Genomic DNA, 23,317 nt, shown 5'->3' on the forward strand with positions numbered 1-23,317 from the left:
CGTGGTTTCCCCTATTGTTGGCGTAATACACCCCATTTCGGTAAAAAGAATTAAACAGCTCCGCCATTAGAGTAGAGAGTCCCCCAGAATTTATTTTTATAAAAAAAAGGTCTGTGAACACATCTGGCCATGGAGCTTTGTTGCCTGTAAGTGAGTGAATGGCTTGCGCAACCTCCTCTATTGCTATGGGCGCGTCCACTGATTGAATCTTGGTCCGACGATATTCAGGGAAGCTGGGCCTCCCGGATGAATGCTTCCTGCTGCGGGCCATTAAAGGAGTCTGCCGTGAATATTTCTGCATAATACTGCAATAAGGAACAAGTTACTTACCTGTAACTGTTGTTCTCCAGCATGGGTCTGGCATGGATTCACATGCTCATGAATATTCCCCGTCGTCAGGCTGGGAATCCTCGGTAAAGAAAAAACCAGTATCAGTTTCGTTTCTGATCTGTCTTTCGTAGTAATAACCAATCACTGGACTCTGCGTCATACTGACCACAGCCAATGACTGCCCTCTACCTAAGCACCGCCTCTGGCAGCCATCTTCAGATTTGGAAGCACATGAAGTGGCAGTATGACCAAGTGAAGAGCCGCAGAGGGGTAGGCGGGAGGGTTCGCATGTGAATCCATGCCAGACCAATGCTGGAGAACAAAAGTTACAGGTAAGTAACTTGTTCCTTCTCCAGCATGGGGTCTGGCATGGATTCACATGCTCATGAATAAAGAATACATAGCAGTACACACATGCACAACCACGGGAGGTGGCAAACGCTCAACATTAAGCATTGCATCAAACTCAACATTAAGCATCTTACCTCCTCACCAGGCTCACCTCAGGCGAACAGGTTGCGCAGCACTGCTTGGCCGACCCTGGACTCCTCCCTGGAATCCCGATCGACGCAGTAGAACTTCGTGAAGGTGTGCGTCGACCTCCACGTAGCAGCCCTGCATATGTCCAGCAGGGGCACACCAGAAAGGAACGCCGTGGTAGCTGCGATCGCTCTGGTGGAATGGGCTCTCGGACGGCCGGGCAGCGGTCGGTTTGCCAACCGATGACAGTACATGATACAGCCGGAGAGCCATCTGGAAATGGAAGCCTTCGAGAGAGCCTTCCCCTGATTGACAGGTCCAAAGTTCACAAAGAGTTGTGACGTCTTCCGAAAACACTTTGTGCGGTCCACGTAGAACTTCAGCGCTCTAGCCACATCCAGCGAGTGCAAAGTCCTCTCAGCCGGTGACGAAGGCGACGGGAAGAATACAGGCAACACCAAGGGTTCGTTGAGATGGAAGTCCGACGGTACCTTGGGCATGAAGGAGGGGTGCGTCCTGAGCACTACCCTCGTGTCGTGAAAAGTCAAGTAAGGGGGCCTTGCAGGAAAGGGCCTGGATCTCTCCCTCCCGTCGTGCGGAGGTGATGGCCACAAGAAACGCTGTTTTCCACGACAGAAACTTCAACGGGGCCGAGTGCAGAGGCTCGAACGGAGGTCCCATGAGCTTGGTCAGCACCACGTTGAGCTCCCACGCCGGGGCCGGAGCCTTCACCGGCGGGAACGATCTGAACAGTCCCTTCATGAACTCTTTCACCAGACGATGAGACCACAAGGACGTCCGTCCCGTGGTTCTGGTGTATCGGGAGATCGCAGCAAGATGAATCTTGATGGACGCGTGTGCCAGTCCAGCTTTGGCCAGCGTCAGCAGGTACGGCAGAACTTGGGGAGCCGTAATCCGTAGAGGGTTAATCTTCTGTGCGTGGCACCAGACAGAGAACCTCTTCCATTTGTGTCCGTAGCATTTAAGAGTCAAGGACGCCCTGGCCTTTGCAAGAACCTCTCTGCAGTCGGCCGGTATGTCGTATCCTCCAAACTCTAGCGCTGCAGGAGCCAGGCCTGCAAGTTCAGCGATTTCGGGTCGTAGTGGAGGATGGCGCCTCCTTCCCTGGAGAGCAGATCCGCGTCCACCGGCAGCTTGATTGGCGGGGACGCTGACAAGTCCAGAAGGTCCGGGAACCATATCTGCCTCGGCCACGCAGGTGCGACGAGGATCATCCTGCACCGTGACCTCTTGAGCTGGTTGACGAGCCGGATTAGCAGTGGCAAAGGAGGGAACGCGTAGAGGAACAGGCCCTCCCAGGGGAACGAGAAAGCATCGCCCATGCTCCTCGCATGGGGAAACCTGCTGGCGAACCTCCGGCACTTGGAGTTCGTCGCCGTCGCGAACAGGTCGATCTGGGGTGTGCCCCACCGTCGGAAGAGGCGATCCACTAGATCCTGCCATAGTTCCCACTCGTGGCACGAGCGCAGCTCCCTGCTGAGTGAGTCGGCGATGGTGTTTTTTATCCCTGCCAGATGAAACGGCACCAGAAACATCCCTTGGGCGACTGCCCAATGCCACAGGTCCTGCGCCTCCTTGAACAGTGCTGGGGACCTGGTTCCGACCTGTTTTCTGATGTAAAACATGGTGGTGGTGTTGTCGGTGAAGATCTTCACCACCTTGCCCTTGAGGGACGGAAGGAAGGACCTGAGGGCCCAAAACACTGCACGGAGCTCCAGGACGTTGATATGTAAGGATTTCTCCGTCGGGAGCCAAAGGCCCCTTGCGTGCAGATTTTCGGTGTGCGCTCCCCACCCTTCCAGGGAGGCATCCGTGGTCACTGTCTCCTGGTGGGCTGGGGTCTGGAAGTCCATGCCCGTCGTCAGATGCGCGCGGGTGCCTCACCACCAGATCGCTCGTCGGAAACTCTCGTCGAGTGTGAGCCTTTCCTCAAAGCTGCCCGTCGTTTGGATCCAGCGCGCGTCCAGGAACTCCTGCAACGGGCGCATCCGGAGCCTGCACATGGGAATGAGGTAGATGCAGGAAGACATCATTCCGAGGAGGGACTTGATGGACCTCACCTTGGCCGCGTCGGCCACCAACATCCGCTGCTCCTTGCCCAGGATGGTCCTGGTCCTCTCCTCCGACGGGGAGGCCAGAAGGGACACTGTGTTGAGCCTCGCTCCCAGAAACAGAGTGTCTTGCGCGGGTACCAGGTGGGATTTGGCGTAGTTCACGGAGAATCCCAGGTCTGTGAGAAGTTGGACGGTCCTTGCCGTGTGAACCACGGCGAGCTCCCTTGTCTTGGCTCGGATGAGCCAGTCGTCCAGGTAGGGGTAGACGTGGATCCCTTCGCGGCGCAGCTGAGCCGCCACCGGTGCGAGGCACTTGGTTAACACCCTGGGTGCCGACCGTAGACCGAAGGGGAGGGCTTTGAACTGGTAATGCCGCCCTTGAACCACAAACCTGAGGAATTTTCGGTGCCCCTTCAAGATGGGAATATGGAAGTAGGCATCCTCCAAATCCAACGACGACAGGAAGTCTCCTTCCTCCAGCTGACCCAGGACGTGCTGGAGGGTGACCATCCGGAACTTTTGCGCCTTGATGAACTTGTTCAGACGTCGCAGGTCCAGGATGGGGCGCCATCCCCCCGTCTTCTTCTTCACGAGGAAGTATCTCGAGTAGACTCCGGAGCCCCGAAGCCTCTTTGGGACGAGTTCGATGGCGCCCTTCTTGAGCATCGCCTTCACCTCCAGGAGAAGTTGAAGGACGTGAAGTTCTTTCCTGGCCACGGGGGGGACGCGCGGACACTTTCTTTGAAACTCGAGCGCGTGGCCCCGGGCCAAGGCGTCCAGCACCCAACGGTCGGTGGAGATGGACTCCCACACGCTGACGAAGCTCGCCAGCCGGCCTCCCACCGGGGTGCTTCGGTGGGGGCCCGACCCCCCGGCCGGTTCAATCCTGCTGCGACGAGGCTTTAGCGCCTTGTCCTTGGCGACGACGGCGGGGTCCGCCAGGCTTGCCTCGTCCTCTGTAGGCCTACTGAGATGACGAGCGGGCCGCTTGACGGTAGGAGGAGAAACCGCCGCCGGAACCTTTGGAGGGGCCCTTGCCTCCGCTGCTCCGAAAGGGCGTCCGTCGTTGTTGCAGAACTCCAAGGGCCCGGGCCGTCTCGGTGTCCGCTTTAATGGCCTGAAGGGAATCGTCCACCGTCTTCCCAAACAGGTTGTTCCCATCGAAGGGCATGTCCAGGACTCTGGTCTGAACGTCTTGACGGAAGTCCGTAGCCTTGAGCCATCCACGCCGCCTAAGGCAAACGCCGTTGCCCAACTGGCGGAACCCAGTGTCGGCGATGTCCGTCGCAACAGTAATGGCGTGGTCCGAAGCCACCTCACCTTCCTGCAGGATCTCCAGGGCCTCTGCCCTCTTGTCGTCCGGCAAGAAGTCCAGCAGGGGAGCCAGTTTGTACCAGAGCTCCCTGTCGTATCGGGCCACGATAGCCAAGGCGTTGGCAGCTTTAATCGTCGTCGCTGCAGACGAGATGACTCTGCGTCCCATAGCGTCCAATTTCTTTCCCTCGCCGTCCGGTGGGGAAGTCGATGTGGAGGCCGCACCCCCCCCGCTTTTTTCCTGGCCGCCGCGGAGACGACGGAGTCCGGAGTAGGCTGCGCCCGGAGGCACAGGGGGGCCGTGTCCGGGACCCGGTACTTTTTCTCGTACCGGTCTCTTCTAGCTGGCGTCGTGGACGGGTTCTTGAGGAGGGTGAGGCCCTCATCCCAAATGTCGTCCAATAGAGGCACCGCGAGGACCGTCTTCCTCTTGGCCTCGCGCCGCTGATAAAGGAAACCTTCCTTCTTCTTCTCCTCAGGGCAGAGTTGGAAAAGCTCGGATGCCCTGGCGATCATTGAGTGGAACGATCCAATCTCGTCGGGCGGAGAAGCCCTGGTGGGCGGCGACGACGGTACATCCTCGTCGTATACCTCGTCGTCCGTACCCGTCGCTGCCGTGTCAGTCCCCGTATCATCCCCTCGGGTGGACGGGGAGGAGGGCTGGAAGGGGCGCGACGGCTGAAAAGGAGGTGGAGGGTGGATCCTTCTTTTCTTGGTAGGGGGAACACCAGAAGGTCCCGGTTCTGGGTCCCCCGACGGGAGAGGTTATCTCAGAGCATAAGGACTGTATAGCCAACAAAATGGCCGCCGAGTTGTCTCGCGGCGCTGGCAGAGGGGAATCCGACGGGCGATCGGTACCTGCGTCGGGATCCATCCCGATGGGCCGGTCTTCTTCCACGCTGAGGCCGTGGCTTAAGACCTCGACCAGCTCCTCCTCCGAGGTTGAGGCCGAATCTACGACGATGCCCTGCCCCCCCCCTTTTTCTTCCCCACGGGGGATTTCACGGGGGTCCTATCGATGGGCACAAAAGAGGACTCCCTCCGAGGTGGCAGGGAGACTCTGAGCCCCGAGGTCGCCACCACTGGTGTAGCCTCCACAGGCTGAGCCAGGGCCGCCGCGACAGTTTCGATAGAGGGCTTGGCCGGATGGATTAAGGCCTTCACCAGCTTAGGTGCGCTCACCGCCTTATCCTTGAGGGGGGGGACACTGCCTCGCTCCCCCTCCGCCTTCGAGCTCGACCGGGGCCTCTCCAGGAGCTTTGCCGGGTGCTCGGCCTTCCTCTTACCCGACCCAGAGCGTTGGCTCGTGGTTGATGGTGCCGGGGAGGGTGCGCCCTGCCTGGCGCCCGTAGAGCCCGACCGTTCGGCGCTCCCGGTGCCAGCGGACTCGCGGTGCTTGGCCTTATGTTGGACCCCCGTCGCCGGGGCGTCCTCAAAGGTCTTAGAAGACCGCTCGGATTTCTTCCTCTTCTTCTCGCCGGACGGGCTCTTCCCTTCTAGCCAGTTGGCGAGACGTTGATGGCGGTCCTTCATGGTCCGCTCCGACATGTTGCCGCAAAACGCACAGTTCTTCTCCACGTGCGTCTTGTCCTCATGTAGGCAGTAAAGACAAAAAGAGTGTTCCTCCTCCTTGAAGACGTTCTGCAGCTGGCATCCAGGGCAGACCCTGAACAGCTTTCCGGGCGTCGAGCTTCCCTTCTCCTGGGCCATGGCCGGGCCTGAGAAACTTCTGGAGTCCTCCAAAAGCGTAGCTCGACGAAATCTTCACCCTTGAGGGGCGCAGACGAATCCGAAACGGGTCCCCGTTGATCGGATGGAGAGTCGGTGGAGCTTGAGGCTCTTTTGACCGAAAAAACGAAGTTTTTGAGAAAAAACGTGAAAAAATAGCACTAACGCTCGAGAGCAATAGCACGAGGATCCCAACACATGAACGTGCGGTAAAAATCTGAAGATGGCTGCCAGAGGCGGTGCTTAGGTAGAGGGCAGTCATTGGCTGTGGTCAGTATGACGCAGAGACCAGTGATTGGTTATTACTACGAAAGACAGATCAGAAACGAATCTGATACTGGTTTTTTCTTTACCGAGGATTCCCAGCCTGACGACGGGGAATATTCATGAGCATGTGAATCCATGCCAGACCCCATGCTGGAGAATATACATATCTTCTCAGATTCATCCTCATATAGGAGACCCTGCCCATTTTACAGACACACAATTGTGGAGCTATTCTTTTGACGACTATGCATAAATACGTGGTTGTATACGAATTGTTCAAGTCACAATTGCTCGAATGACAACTGACCGAATTGTGAAGGTCAAGTGTTACATATGTGCAGGGGGGAAAACCCCCGCAACCCCCACCCACCGCAAAACCCCCCACCAAAACCCTATAATATATATTACATGGCCACAGTAGTGCCCATGTGGTTATGGTTAAGTTGCTGTTTCCATAGGAAGAGCACTTTTTGGGCGGCTTATAACTCAGCTCCCCCTGGACGAATCGTCACCAAACTTCGCAAAAAAAGTATATGGGCCACTCTGAATTTGTTTCCAAAGTTTGGTAAGGATTCGTCCACGGGGGCCAAAGTTATAGGGGGGGTCCCAAAACGTCTTTTTTTCCCCATAGACTAAATGGGGGGAAATCTTTGCGCACAGCTACAGGCCAAACCACTGGATGGATTGTCATCATTTTTGTGGCAGGGGCAGGGGCTTGTTCTCAACGGCGTGCTTTTGTACACTTCGTGAGAATTGCTACTGTACTTTCCTTTAAAACGATCAAAAAGTAGCACTCTAAGAATTAGTGATATATATGTCCGCTCCGCTGTCCCACTTCCCTGTTCGCTCAGTGGAGCATATTTCTATTGGCTAATCGATGGCATGCCGTATGGCAACATGTTGCGCTTTCACCGTTTGGTTCTGCCGCAGCGTCAAGTGCGTAGAGTTCTTTTGATAGGACCGCCATGGTCATTCAGTTTTTGTGTTGTATGCCAAAATCCCCGCAAACAAACCTTTATGAAACACTGAGTGCAAAGGTAAGCATTACTTATATGTGGTAGTAGAAAGTGAAGCAGTGCTTTGTTCTGGTTACCACTATCGTACCGTGCAGTGAAATTTGGTAGTCACTGTATGACAAGTCCTTATTGCGTGTATGTAAGAAACAACCACCAAAAGTACTGCGGTTACACAGGTGTCCTATATTTTGGAATCTGAGGCAGCCACCTGCACGGTTTCGTAAATATAGCGCGTCGACACGTGGTCGGGAGTAACGGTTCTCATGATTGACTGCTGCTATGTTGTTGCAAAATGAGAATGTATTAGCGTTCGGAGTGAAGGTCAGTTTATTTTCTTTCATTTTTTCAGTAGGTGCTCAGTGTGGTCGCACATGTAGCAGACCTCATAAGGGTCAATTGTTTTTCGACCTTGACGTACAGGGGACGGAGACAGAAAGGATGTAAGGAGTCACAGTTTATGAAACATTCCCTTTGATAAGTTATGCTTCAAAAAGGTTTGTGAAGCACATGAAATATCAGTTCCCGAGGACGTCTTCTTGCAAAGAACTACTGTGTGACTGCGTAGGCCGAAATGGAGCCAGTGCATATCATGTAAGCTTATTTTTCAGGCCTATACACCAATCTGCCATTATTTACTTAGTCTGGAAAAAAAAATATTCTTAGTAATGCATTTGAAACTTTGTGTGCTGTTGAAATTTCAGCTTGCACATTACCACCGTCTGTACGCTGTCACTACAATTTCTACTATTACCTATGAAATTTATGTGGCATTGATATTCTTTTATCTATTATGCCGATAGTACACTGTCACCGTTTGTAGGGAGTTAGTACTTTTCCCCATATAACATTATTTGTTTATAGAAATGTTATGTGTTACACCTTACATTTCCAGAAAGGCTTCGTATTGACAGATTTTTCTTTTCTTCTCCTCAGTTACTTCCTTCCTTATTGTGAATTTCATGGTTTTCAGCATCCGAGTGATGTTTTTTTTAACCGTCAAGTGCAGGTATTCGTCACCGGTTGTATGAGCGTCATCATTCAAAGGGATGACCGCATCAGACCTCTATGCCCGTATGCAGTTGTAGCGGTACGAAGCAACATACCGTCCTTTCTGGTGTCATAGTTCGGAGCCATTCACGTCGCCTTGTAAATCACTGTGACAGCAATACGCCTACTGTGTCAACGACGCTTAATTTCAGTGCGGTCAAACAACGTCACCTTTGACACTAACATCATAAGTAACATAACATACTTTCTGATAGACTACTTCCCAGCGATTGCAAAGTCATGTCAATGAATGTGTGAGGAAACCGACTACTGTGTCGCAAGTGCATACTGTGTGTGTGCTAAAAACTGTGCCGCCAACGCATGGTTATTGTGTGGGGAAAAAATCAACGTCCCCAAACTTGACCTTTTCATTGTGTTACAGAGACACTCACTTCCAATATCTTTGCTACTGAGGAAAGGGTGATGATTTAGGGCTGTGCATTGTGAAATAAAAGTACCTTACCACTTTTTACATGTTAGTGTGTTTTTTAACCATTTCATGTTTCCATTCACAATGTGGCTTTCTACGTTGGAGATTGTAGCATGTTCTTTACTAGATGCCATATCACGGTACATAAGTCTTTATGGAATCAATTCTTAAACTGGCAAGGTACATTATCCAGAACGCTATTGCATACCAATTGCGTTGACAACGTAAGGCTCAATACCACGTATTATGCTTTTGTGCCGTTAGGGTACTTTCTGTTACCCAGATGCCCCAATTACCAAGAGCAGTTCTGCATGAGGACCCTATGTTGTCATATTTGCTATCTTTGCAAAAGTGGAAAAATGAGATCAGGTGCAATAAAAGTATTTGCTGTACAAAAACGTTTCAAAAGGATTGATTCCTTATACCTTCTCACTACCCATTTCTTCACCCATTTCACCTTGTGACACTTTCACAAAAATGTGTGCAGAGGTCGGTGGTAATGGTGTTGCTAGCAATATTGCTACCGTTAGTGCACTTCACCTCACAGGGTTTGTTGTGATTTTGTCCACACATTAGAAGACTAATTCTTTGACTTCTGTACGCAAATTTTTTCCAAACATGCTCCCTGTATGTTCCACACATTTATGAAAAGGTCATTGCGCACGAACAAACACCTTTGAGTGTTACATGTGGTATGTTTTCACACTTCACAAGTGTCGATATGGACATAAGAAACCAATGGTACGCCTTTCGTCTCTGAAGTGTACGCTGTAGGTATGCTTAGTGATCACAATGTCGGGGCGGTATATACTGGCATTTACTGGTTGGAACAAAGCATTGCATTGCAGTCGCCATGTGCCCCATGCACTGGCTTTCTATTAAAGGTGTTGCTAATAACCACACATTTTACAACGAATACAAATGTTCCTCGCCTACTACGGGCACACGTTTTCCTTTTCTATTTTCTGGCAGCTGTAATGGAAAGCGTAAAAAGATTTTTCATGCAACGGCCATCTTTCCCTTTCCATGGTGGCCATCTTGGAAAAGGATTTGTTTTCTTCAATCGGGAACGCCGGTGGCGTTCCGGTTGAAGATAACAAATCATTTCTTTTTGCTGCAATGGGTTAGTGTCGTAAAATCTGTATAACTAATGGCATTCAGCCCCCTTTCTTTTAGGGTGCAATGGAGTTTACTGATTCAAAGACCTCGGTATGGACTCTTCCTTGTATTGTGGTGCAAACTTATTTGCCTTTTTGTTAGGGAGAATTCTCTGTTTAGGCTGAATTTCCTAACCTAGTGAGTGCCCCAGCAGCTTTGCTGGATTTTTGGGGTTTATTTTTTTTCTCCTGCCAAGAGTGAGACTCTTTTACCCTCACTCTTAGACATGATTTGAGTGCGTTTCTTTGAATCTAGAAGTGTTTAATGGGCTATGGGGTCTTTTACTCCATAGGGCTTCATGTGTTTTTGTGATGTGTGTTACACAGCACCCTCAGTGCAGTGACACAGGGGTGTCATAGTGACCCCCAGTATAGACTCCATACCCTGGGACTGACTACTGTCTCCCAGGGCATGTAAAGTCACCATTGACTTTACTAGTCTTAAATTCTGAACAGAACCAGTACAAACCATCATATTATGGACGTACTGGCTGGGGCAATTCGATTGCCCCAGGGTCTGTTAGTCGAGGGGGCACGTCTCCGTCCCCCCTGATCGAGTTTTGGCTTGTGGCAGTGGATACTACTTTTTATATTCAACCGCGAATATTTTCCTATGGGATTTCCCATTGTTTTAGGCTACTATCTTTATTTAATTATTTACGGTAGCCTCAAACATACCGCCAGTTTATTTAATTAATATTAATTCTCCGGTTGGTATTTTTTGCCAAAACTCGGTTCTAAAATGGCGTTTGTGTTCTCTTCAGTGACTCCAACCCAAGTCGAGCCCTTTGTTCCACTTTTTGGCGGGCTTCTCCACAGAAGCCCTCCAAAGTGGTGCCACTCTGTCTGGGGTACTTAGGAGGGGTGGAGGGGAATTTAGGCACCCTGGACAGAGTTGCCTAGGCAACTCAAGTCGCACTCCATCCTGATTGGCCCAAGTGGGAAGCCGGCCGGCTCACCACTTAGCATGTTTGAGTGACAACTAGGCTGAGTGAATGGGGGTTTTCTGCATAAAAGCAGGGCTTTGGGGACTGGAACTTCAGAAGTCGCCACAGGACCTAAGAATCCGACGAGGGAGAAGCTGAGCCGACCTGCCACGACACCACCACCGGTGGAGCCCTGCTGGACCGTCTCACCACTTTTTCCCAACGACAGAGGAGATCTCCCGCCGGAGAGTCTTCTTCCTTTGACTGGTGGGGATAACCATTTTCACCGTCTTTTCGCCTTCCCGACGTACCTCGTGGCCGCCTTGCCTGTGCCAAGCACCCCGGCAACTGGGATACCACGTTTTACCACGACCGCGAAACAAAGGTACCACCTTTAACCGGAAAACTCTGCGGCTGGTTTCTGCCCCGGTAGTGCAACGACCTTCATCTTTCCTCCAAGTCGAGATCTTCTCTTCCCCTGGACGACGACGCAACTTGCACCCACTACCAGGAACAACTGCCACCGCTGGAGGATCCTTCCCTCTTAAGGTACCGTGTCCCGCCTGGCTTCCCTTGCTACCGACTGTAAGGGGTAGATTTAGCCCCCGGCTTTCAAACCTGGGTTAGCCTGGGACACCGTGGCTAAACTTTCCTAAACCTCTCTAAACTCTTTTTGAACCCTCTGCAAGACTTTCTAAGCCTAGTGTAACTGTGTGATCTTGGGCGCATTTGTGCTCTGCTCTCTCTAAGAGTGGGCCCAGTCTTTGGACTTTGGCTCACCAGTGACTTTTGATCTTCTGCCTTGCTAACAGTGTTCCTGAATCTTAGAGTGGTGTACCTTCCCATATTCTGTCTTTTTCCCTCCCTTTCTCACAAACTTATTGGAGTGCCATCTAGTTAAGCACTCACCTCTGTATGAAAATAAGTGGTGTTTTACAGTGACTTATCTGATAAGGAAAAAGGGGTGTATATATTATAATAGTAACTGTGTTTAGAATATTTTACAATAAGAGTGCTGGAGTGTTTTCAACAGTGTGTTTTTAAATAAATAATGATATATTTTGATACCAAAGCTCTCGTCAGTGTTTGCTTGTATTGTTGTATCCGAGTGCCTATTGTGTATACTTTGCATACTGCTTAACTCTCCTTGAGGGAAGTCTGACTGCTCAGCCACAGCTACCAGGTAAATCTGGGTGGTACAGACTGCTACCAAGTGGGTTTATTGCCAACACCTGTAGTCTTAAATCTTTTGCAGTGGTCCCTAAGGGAACTGCACAGGTTTCTGCCTAACACTTTTGTACGCACATTTTTGCAAAACACATTCCCTCTATTTTCTATACATTTACGGAAAGGTCATTGCGCACAAACAAACAGCTTTGTGTTTTACATGTGGTAGTGTTTTCATACTACACAAGTGTCGTCATGTACATAAGAAATGAATGGTAAACGCCTTTCGTCTCTAAATGGTACGCTGAACGTATGCTTGCTGGCCACAATGTCAGGGAGATACATACTGCCTTTTACTGATTGGGAGAAAACATAGCATTGTAGTTGCCATGTGCCCCAGGGCACTGGCTTTCGGTTAAAGATGTTGCTGATAACCACACAATTTAGAACGAATACAAATCTTCATCGCCCACTACGGTCACACGTTTTCCTTTTTTACTTTCTGGCAACTATAATGGAAATCGGCAAAATACTTTCTATGCAACGGCCGCGTTCACTTTCCATGGTGGCCATCTTGGAAAAGACTTTCTTTTATTCAAACGGGAACGTCGGAGACGTTCCGGTTGAAGGAAAAAAATCCTTTCTATTGGTGCTTTGGGTTAGTGCGGTAAAATCTGTATTGGTAATGACATTTAGCCCCCATTTATTTAAGGTGCAATGGGGTTTACTGCTTCAAAGACCTCGGTATGTACTCTTGCTTCTATTGTGGTGCAAACTTGCCCTGTTGAGTTGTAAACAGGAATGGTTTCAATTACAAGTCAATGTCCATACGCACTATCAACAACTCACCCATACTATTGTTAAGTGCATTTGCGTTTTGTGCCATGTGGCCATGGTGTGTATGAAGGGGAAACAGTAGCGGCCACTACTGGACAAAGCAGGAGGGAGGGGTATTAGTCTAATATCACACCGGACCATATAATGCCAAGTCTAAGAGACACTAGGGAACAAGTAAAAACCCAGAATACATATCCCAGAATGCCCCACCAGTCAACTATCACACTGGACAAAACAAAGCTAAATCTAAGAGACACGACGGTAGAAGAGGAGACAGACTACATATCCCAGAATGCCCCACCGAATACATAATCAAAACAAAAGCCAGAAAATGGGAATAGAAATCAGACAAGGAAGACGAAAAACCACGTTTCCCTATACTGAGGGTTTCGGGGAGTCAGGGGTTAAAACCAAGGCTAACTCCGTGAGGTTGAAGCTGGGAGGAGGTGAATTAGCATCAGGTTTAAGGAGCCCAGGGCTGGAAACGCCCGACGCTAATTGCTGGGGAGGAGGCACATCGGGGTTAAAAGCATCCGAAAACAACTCAACTTGTCTCTCGCTTTGCAGGAGTGGAAGGAGGCTGACGGAGTGGGCTCAGAATGGTACGAGGCCAGTACTCCATATCGGTGGGCGTATTAGAGGGAAAAGGAAATCTCACCGGAGTGCCCCATACCGGTCCTGCAGTCAAACCCGACTGCACAGCAGATGAAGATATCTGATGAGAAAGGAGTCTCAACAGCGTGAAAAGGAAAGTTTGTTTATTTACTGAATTCCAGCCCGAGGCCAGCGCGGAACAGCTGGGTCCGGGAACCTGCAGCACAGCGTGAAAAGAACCATTTGGGCGTGTGGAAGAAAAGCGCTCGAGTCCTTAATACATGTTGCTTTAAGGAGGATTGTACCCCGGTGTTTTCAAGGTACGAACGGCCGTTCGGAAAGAAAGGCTGCCATTCCTATCTTTTCCATGTTATGAACTGCATACATTTGGAATACTGCAATTTGGAGTTACACGTTACGAACTTCATTTGTGCAAAGATTGCAATCCTTGAGTTTTGGTGTTACGAGCAGCCTGGGAAACCCCTTTTTATTGTTTTGCCTTATGAACTTTAACTGAAGCTACTTGGCTGAGAAGAAGACCGGTTGCACCCGAACCGATTAACTACTGGTGTGCTGTACAAATAAAATCTTATTGGTTACCTTACCTGCGTGTCTCTGGCTCACTACTTAACAGTGTGCTACAGCATATGCTACTGTGCAATTTGTAGAAAGATGGGCACTGCAGTCAAATGTTACTTTACAGTGTGCTTATGTGTTACTATTGGAATGCTTCTAAATACTCAATAAAAACTTTGGTGAACTTATGTTATGATTCACTTACAGTACTGCGAACGTATGCAAATAATTAAAAAAATGTTTCTCTAAAGGGACATTATGGTTACGTTGGCGTACTAAAAACGTCCAAAATTCACTACAAAAAAAACTTTGTTGAAGGGACGTTATGGTTAAGTTGCCCTATTAAAAACCTATGCCATTCTGTACAAAAACTTTGTAAAAAGGCCCTTATGATTACAAGTAAAATCTAAAAACCCCTGAAATTCGGGAGTTATGGTAGCCCAATCACACATTTTTCCCATCAGCACTCTCTACTGCTACCACTACCACCCCGACCATAAAAGATGCCACCACTCAGGTAATTGATGCCATCACTGACACCATCAATTCCCTTAGCCCCTTTCTTATATGTCAGCTAAGCAACCATAACTCGCGCCGCCACTGTGCACTGCTAAGACTAACACCCAGGATATCAAAGATGACATTAACAAGGGGGGTCCTGGGAGTCACTCTGCCAGACATTAGTCCTGTTTGCGAGAGACTTACCCAGAGTCTTTAGCTCACTATCTTTCACAGAGAAGAAATATCCCAAACATATCAGTCTTTGTCCTGCCCTGGGGCAGTCCAGCACCGAAATGGTAGGCAAAGTTACTAGGGGAATCCAGACGTGGACCCCTTGCTCACTATTCTTAGAGAGGCACAGCTCCTCCCTACTGATGAGGTCCAACCAGACCGAAACACGTGTCTGGGGATGCTGTTGGTACTCTTGTTCAGAGGAGTTATGGTTGCTTAGCTGACATAAAAGAAAGGGGCTAAGGAATTGATGGTGTCAGTGATGGCATCAATGACATGAGTGGTGGCATATTTTATGGTCGGGGTGGTAGTGGTAGCAGTAGAGAGTGCTGATGGGAAAAACGGGTGATTAGGCTACCATAACTCCCGAATTTCAGGGGTTTTTAGATTTCACTTGTAATCATAAGGTCCTTTTTACAAAGTTTTTGTACAGAATGGCATAGGTTTTTAATAGGGCAACTTAACCATAACGTCCCTTCAACAAAGTTTTTTTTGTAGTGATATATATATATATATATATATTCGGTCAATTGTGAAAAGGTCAATTCGGACCCTTGAAATTAGGTCAATTGTTCATTCGAACAATTGTGTTCGAACTATTTGGGTAATACCTAAATATGTTTCTGCCCTAAACATCTTTCACAACTTTTCGCTGCTCAAAGCATAGGGATCAGTCTATAAAAATTACAACCCCCGCCTTTTTCAGAGGAGAGGAGGCAGAGTAGTGATGAGGAAAGCAGCGACACTGCAGTCTCGGCCAGTCGCGCTGTAAGAGATGGGTCTACTGGAGCAGGGCGATATCCGCCTTAAGGTCCACCAGCTTTGAAAGGACGCTCTTCCGTTTTCCCAGAGAGTTTAGCCCCTGAATGTTCAGTGATACAATTTTCACATCAGCCATCCCATTACTTCAGCCAAGCTCCAGACACACCACCAAATTTCAACCATCGCGCAGAGCCCATAATCATCCCGCCACCCCTCCTTCAGCATTCCCGTCTCTTGCCTACACAAAGCCATCTCCCGATGCACCAGCTCCGCACTGCATAGCACCACAAACAGCAATTTTGGATAAAAAAAAATGAAAAATTAAAAATTGGGCCGATCTCAACCTCGTTTGGGGAAAACATCAGGCCAAATTGCCTGAAAGAGGGCACGTACTCCTGATGCCCCTAAAATTACACACAACTGCAAAACTTTACAGCATAAAGCAGCCTTAACAACAGCTGTAATTGCCAACTATTACAAATATGGAACATTGAACCACACCAATGTGCTAAATTATCCTCGTGAGATCTGATCTTGGCCGAGTCCCCCCTGAGAAACTGCTCATTCGGGAACTCCAAAGTCCTTGCTCCTTTCCCTTATGTCCATCAATGGCCTCCTCCGATCCCTGCTCCTTCTGGTGCGGGCTTTAGACCATGAGGCAGATGAGGCATCTGGAGGTCTCTCTTCACGTAAATGTAAATCTGCTTCAGGGATCTTCAAGTTTTCACCATCCATTTGAAACAGGATTCAGAACGGATAGGCCCAACTATAGCGGATCACTTTTTCAGACAGCCAATTGGTCAACGGCCTCATCAGTTTGCATCCTTGCATCGTTCCCTGTGAAAGATCTTGGAACAATTGGAGGGAATATCCCCAAAATTCCAGGCCATTTAGCTCTCTGGACTTCGAAAAATAAGTTCTTTAGTCTTGAAGAAGTGGACCCTTACCAAGACATCCGGGAGGAGGTTCTGTCTCATTTGAAAGTTGGAAAACAGTCTGATTTTAGCTCTCGAAGCTTGACTTTGTTCTGTTGCACATTATGGGACAGTTCTTGGAAGTAGCGTTTTAAATTCCTTCATCCACGTCGCCATTTCCTTCTGGATGGATTGGAATAAGTGCAGGATGTCTCCTTTCGTGGAGCGTTGTGCTTCCTCCTCCGCTTGTGTTTCTCAGTCTGAGGTTCCCTTTGGGTGCTGAAGCATCTCCTTAATGGTAGTTACTGACTTCTCTTTAGCCTTTCCAGACTTTATCTTGCACATGGATGTAGTTATAAAGATCGCTGCTCCTAAGAACCGGATAAATTGGCAGTTCTGTAACGAACCCTCCCCACTAAACTCTGCCCCCCCAGGGAACCAATACCAGGCTCAGCAGGTTGGGTGTGTTGTACTTTAGTGTAGGATGCCTCCAGATGAATAAAGAAATGCATCAGCAGGGCCGCCCTGGTGACTTAGGAACAATACCAGGACAGCTTTCGTGGTTGAAAGAAGCAGCAGTTCTGTGCCGGCTGCACTTATTTCTCAGCAAGCAGCTCCGTTACCCCAACCTGGATAGGTTCCGCCAGGATGTGGTCAGTCCAGAAAGGCACCATTGTGTGGGATCCCTCTACCTTTGGGGGTGGGCACGGCTTAGATCAACCCAGGAAAAAACCCATTGCAGTGAACTCATTCCTGCTGGCAGGGGTGTCAAGATTTCAAGGAGCGCACTCCCCCAGGTCCAAGGACAGTTCTGAACAATGGGGCCACTGCTTTTGAAACTCCCTGTATTATATTGGGAGGTGCAGGCATAGCAACCACAGGGGCACATCACTTACTGTGATAGCGGGAGGCTACTCCACCACTTCACAGCGCCACGCTGCCTAAGGTTCCAGGGACACGCTGTCTCCAAGCCATTCCAATCGGCACTTCCAGGCCCATCCAGCTCAACGCGGAGCCCACCGTCCGCCAAAGGGCTATCACAAGGATCCTCTGCTGGAGAGCAACCTGCTCCCGCTCCGATGGAGTCAGTGGATGCTCGGGATGGATCAGGGGCCACTCGAACGTTCGGCAACGTGGCCGCTCCACGCTGCAGGGATGCCCCATTGTCTCTGGGGACTTTACCGCCCGTCGGTGAGTCCTCTGCCGCCCTGCAATAACCCGGGTAGCGGGCCACTCTGCAAAGTCGTCGGCTCCTACAATTTTTGTTTATTGCACGCCACATGCCCTATCCGATGGCAAACGCCTCCATGCTCGCAGGTACAGCCCCTCAGGCGGCAGCCATACTTTCATGTTACAGCAGGGTAGGCCACAGCATCTCATCCGTGCAAATTATACTGCAAGTTCACGTGGTCCAGAGCAAGCGATGCAAAATTCGGGTGGCCCACAGGCTTTGGACCCCTAACCCAGCGTTACCGCATCAGGTGGAGTTATTAAGAGGCTGCAAGTGTTAGCTGCTCGGGGCTGCAGAGCTACTGGGGTTAAACCGCCATTAGCTTCCAGCCAGGCCACGACCCCCCAACCATTACATTTTAAGTTTATATACATAATGTATTACAAGCTTGGTAGTTTGCATAGAATGTTCTATATGCATCCGGCTGATGCCCTAGGTGTGATGCCTCACTCGCAGGATTTCCTCACTTGTCATATTCACGTACAAAAATTGAGGCCTTCTGGAAGAAGGTTTTCGGGTACTGGATGAAGGTGTTGGGGAACCTGGTTCTTTCACCCTTTTGGTTGGTATCGAGAACGTGGGTGGGCACCTAAGTAGTTATCGCAGATTGGTCAGTTTGGGTCTCCTGTTGGGGTGGCTACTTCGTGGTATCAGGGTCCAATAACGACACAGTAAAATTACTGGTATTGCATATTATAATTCTATGGAACAAGCCTGTTAATTGCTCCCATTTACAGCCTGGAGCCTTTGCCACCATCTTGCTTCTGGACATTTTCAGGATACCCGTGCCTTTTCTGTTTGCTTGCGATAACTATAAGAGGAGGGACACACAGCCTGTAGGTGTTGTTTGGTTATGTACCCACCCATTGACTGCCCATAGCCATGTTAATCCCTATGGTCATTCCCACCCAGTTCCTAACCCTCCTCGCCCAAAACTCCTCCTCATGGGAACTCTTTGAGCTCGCTTTAATAAAGCCTTACCATCAAACGTTGCACTTGAAGTGAAGTGCCTGCCAGTGTTTTTTCAATGCAGTCTTCTGAGAGTCAATAACTTAATTGGAATTTTAAACAAGCTAATGGTGTAAGAAAAATGTCTTCCCAGGTCTGCCTTTAGCCACGCGATTTAAAAGCATGATGCATGTGCTTCACTGAAGTCCTGTTAAAAATATGCATTGGCAAAGTCAATAGTTGTTGCTTGTGTATAGGTATTAGGCATTTGCCAGATACTGCTATTAGATTCACAGGTACTCGCACCATTTTGCACTTGCTACCATCAATGGCCAGTTGATACCACTACGGCTGTGCCTGGCAAGTGCCTTTCCCATGCTTGCACAAAAGGCCAAACTGTTGCCATTGCCAATGCTTGTTCTAAATTTGTATTCTGCCACTAACCATTATGATACCGTCTATACAGATTTGCAGCAGCGGTCATATACATTTGCTGGTTCCCTTTTGCTGTTCTTCCATGGTCTGCTACTTTTTTTTTACTTGATAATGATTTTCAATTATTACGATTCTTGAGTATGTTACAATGTATGTGTATGTGTTCCTGTTTTTCTTCCATTTCTCCATCTTTCTCTGTAGTCAATTTGGACGTATCTACAAAAGGGTATGCAAATGTATTCATACATCTTCATGTCTGTGTACACATTTGCACTTTTAAAAACATTTATAAAAAGAAGCAACAGTAGTAGCCCATACCCAAGCACTACAAACACTATCCCCTATAGGACGTGAGACACATGCATATGAAGGCATCAGCCCCAGATGCCACAATGTTGTCAAAGTGCGTAAACAGGCAACAGAACCTGTGTTTCCCCCTTAATCAGTTGATGAGTCATGAACACAACTGGAAAAATTACAAAGCACATAGATAACAGTTCATTAGCATAATATTCGGCATGGAATATTTCATGTACGAAACATATTTGTCTTGGTAGGTAGGCGTCGACCCTACGCTGTCTTCGGGACAGGAAGAATGGATGCACCTACTGTATGTTCGGTTGCCCTACAAGAAGACCGACGTCAAAGCATTCATATCACAGCAACTGTGAACTTCATGATTGACATGAATATGAAACATGCACATTCACATCATCTCTGGACTACTTGCAGGAAAAGTAGACATAGGCCTAAATCTTTAAACCCCTACAAGTACTTTATAATGTGTATACATTTCAGAACTTGCTTTTAATAATCCTTGCTAATAAGGACATTACCTCAGTTATGGGAACATTTTCTTTAAGTTCGTTTGAATGGGATACCAGCAAACCTATCACTCTGGCGACTTTGGCACGTCTGCAAAAAATAAAAGCACAATTCTAAATGTAGCAAGAAAAGAATCGCAACACGCACACATATAATAGGAGGCACACACTTGAGGTATTTGGGATTGTTCCTCAGACAAAAACTGAAACCTAAAAGAGGCTCAAGACAAAAGTCAAAATCAATGTGTAATTCAAAAGTCAAAAATGCCAGGAAATCTCATCGGCTTAAGTCATATGATATGCCCCACCTACTGAACTTCAGAAATGTCTTTTTGGGGGTAAAGTACAACACATAGATGAAACATGTTTAACTTGCTTAAATGGAATAATACAAAAGGGCATGATACTGGCAGAGTATGCGCTAATGAATAAGTAAAATAAAACATTACAATTATTGTTTTTGTTGGCCAATCACTTTGGTATTTTAGAGCATTAACAAAGTCAAAATTCGTTTGTTGTGGGATTTGTGGCAAAGTGTTGTTCCTTATACAAATCCACACCGTTTCACCGATCTGCACCAAATTTTGAATAGTTGCCTGTGGGACCCTCTGGACATTACTGGCGACATGACATTTGGACACCACACTCCTTTCCCCACATTTCGGCAAAAGTCAACATCTGTTTGTGGGTAAGCGTTGTTCCTTACACAATTACACACGTTTCACCAATCTGCACCAAATTTTTAGTTTAGTTACCTGTTAGGACCCTGCGGGCATTACTGGCTACATGACATTTGGACAACCCACCCCATTCACCGGATTTCAGCACAAATCAAAATGTGTTTTTGGCTTGTCAAAGCTTGGTCCCTCTACAATTCCACACCGTTTCACCAATCTGCACCATATTTTGCATAGTCACCTGTTAGGACCTTCCGGACATTACTAGATACATGACATTTGGACACCCCACCCCTTTCCCTGGATTTCACGAGGAACAAAACTCAAAGTCCAGGCCCTACGATGCACGGTTTTCAAGATATTTGTACCGCAATGAACTGCACCACATCAAGGTGCAGCGACAGATGGGGAGAGAGCACAGAAGGTCCCAGTATGCAGAAGCACACCAACTCTCGCCTCCCCCCAACGTGGGCGCTGGGGAATGCCAGCCAGCCACACGCGCCCAATCTCAGTGCAGTTTACTTCAGGGTTCAAAGCACAACAATCGATAATCGAATCGGAACAGCGACCTACGGGATCAGTGTTATCATGTCTGTCTACAGACCCCGTTCGGAGAAAGGGTACTTCTGCTAGTAACTTCTAAAAGGAGACATTTTTCCCCAATTGAACTGAAACCTCGGTTTTGGAAATTTTAAAAATGGCATAATTTCCAACAAGATACAACATACTAGCTAACTACAAAGACCACACAAAAGGAGTTCAATTGAGTGTCTACCAAATCATTGGGCCTCATTCCGAGGCTGGCACTATCCATGGAGTAAAGAGCACCATGGTAAGCAACCATGGAGCTATTTACTCCATGGAAATCCGGCATGGTGAATGGAGTAATTTCCGGTCCATTCCAAGGTTGGAGGGACCGGTAATTCCCCATTCACCATACCGGTTCCCCATCCCCATTCCTGCCCCCATAGGGCTCAATGGGAATGGGGAAGGAGTAAATTACGGCACCGTAAATTACGGTGCCGTAATTTACTCCAAGGTCCCTTTGCGGGTTGGATTTTTAACGCCTGCTAAAAGCAGGCGTTAAATGCCAACCCGCAAAAGGGAACTCGGAATATGGTGGTAAGTGTTAACGGTCACCGTTGCCATTAACGGTGACCGTTAACCCTTACCTCCAGCCTCGGAATGAGGCCCATTGTTTTATGCTATGTCGTGCCCCACTTTATTTAGTATGTCTTTGCCAAATGGTCTGTACTCAAACCGTCTCCCCTTTTTTATTCCTCCCCAGCGAGGTCCAGGGAGAGCAGAACCTCCTTCCATTCACACGTAAAGAGAGTCATATGTTCAATATACTTAGACATACACCATCTCTTCTGCTTTGGTAACATGGCTGGATACCCAGTGTGTTTTACTATAAATGCCCCCATTCTTCCGTAAAAGGTGATACTTCATCATGGGCAATGTAGGTAATTGTTTCCATCAGACAAATATCCCACACCTTCTGCAGCCATTCCATTTTATTCGGAGTGGAAGGGGATTTCCACTTCTAGGCCACTGCTAGCCTTTATGCCCCTAACTGTGCCCCCAACATCCCTATAGCGCTCAAAATGTTTTCGGGGACTCCGAAATAATATCCCCAAGGGATCTAGCCCCATGATGATCCCCACAATCTCTAATCCAATTAAGAAGTTCTGCCCCCAATAGATTTGGATGACATGGCAGTTCCACCACATGTCAATGACTGCCCCCATTTGACCACAACCCCTTGTACAATTGGGAGATAGCCCCCAGAAACATCTTTGAAAGTCTTGCGGGGTCTAGGTGCCAACCATGAAGAATTTTAAAATTATGTTCAATGGGTTTGGAAGACAGGTTGCCATGAACACATATCTTGGGCCAGATTTCCTCCACAGGTTTCCTTGCAAAGGCCCTCTTCCAGAAAGCCTTCAATTTGTGTTTGCCCTCCAATTCACTGACCAAAATGGCCTTGTATATTTTAGATATTCCTTTTCTGTTCTAGGTAAGACTATATACCTCTTACAATGGTGTATATGTTGTCTCATTATTTTTCCTTTCCACTTGGGCCAGTATTGTTCCCTATCAATCTTTTTTATTGGCCTTGCTTTGTTTTGCTCTACGTCAGATGCGCCCAAGAACTGCAAGCCTAGTTCTCTAGCTAACATGAGCAGCCTGATATCAATAGTGGGTCGGATTACGTGGACCATTTTTTAAAAACCCAAACAAAAAGAGATCCAGATTATACTCTCCTCAAAGAAATGCACCTAATATTTGTACCATATCATAAACATGAAAAGAGTTGGCCGATCCCTACCATGCACTCAACAATTGAAGGACTGGGTTGCATTATTATTTTCTTTTCAGTACTAGCCTATTTTGAGCCAAGTCCCTGATTGTGTATTGTCCAATTCTTTTCATGCCATTAAATACAGCAAAATACATCACAAAACATTATTGGCATCAGTTCTAACCTGGAAAAAGATAAAACTATTTGTACCAGGTCTTGTGAAATAGGGGCATTACATCTCAAAGTTTTTAGCAAATTCTTCTCACATCCAGATGGCATTCAGCCAGGCACCACTTTGGGTTGTGGGCGGAGTGGGTGGTTAAGTCAAAGGACAAATTAAAGGGTGTTGCCAGGTGATCGATCATTAGATGCCTTTTACAAGTGTCCACAAAGGATCTATCTGATTATTGCGACCACTATTACTGCAACGGCCAAAAATGTGACTTAATTTTTTTGTACATTTTTTTTTAAACCCCACTTACACCACATCCATATGCGGGGGAGACCCCTGCACTCCCCCACATTACCATTATTTTACATATCGA

General features: G+C 48.2%; 1 protein-coding gene across 2 annotated transcripts in view; it reads right to left on the reverse strand.

Moving 5' to 3' along the window:
* Positions 1-23,317, reverse strand: part of ULK4 (unc-51 like kinase 4) — a 2,742,936-nt gene that overhangs the window by 2,141,498 nt on the left and 578,121 nt on the right. For both annotated transcript variants that reach the window (XM_069648276.1, XM_069648275.1), the window contains exon 17: positions 19,803-19,881. In XM_069648276.1, the coding sequence (XP_069504377.1) occupies positions 19,803-19,881 (79 nt within the window). The remainder of the gene's footprint in view (positions 1-19,802; positions 19,882-23,317) is intronic.

This window comes from Ambystoma mexicanum, chromosome 2q (assembly GCF_040938575.1).
Source record: "Ambystoma mexicanum isolate Mex_15411 chromosome 2q, UKY_AmexF1_1, whole genome shotgun sequence".
NCBI classification, from domain to species: domain Eukaryota; kingdom Metazoa; phylum Chordata; class Amphibia; order Caudata; family Ambystomatidae; genus Ambystoma; species Ambystoma mexicanum.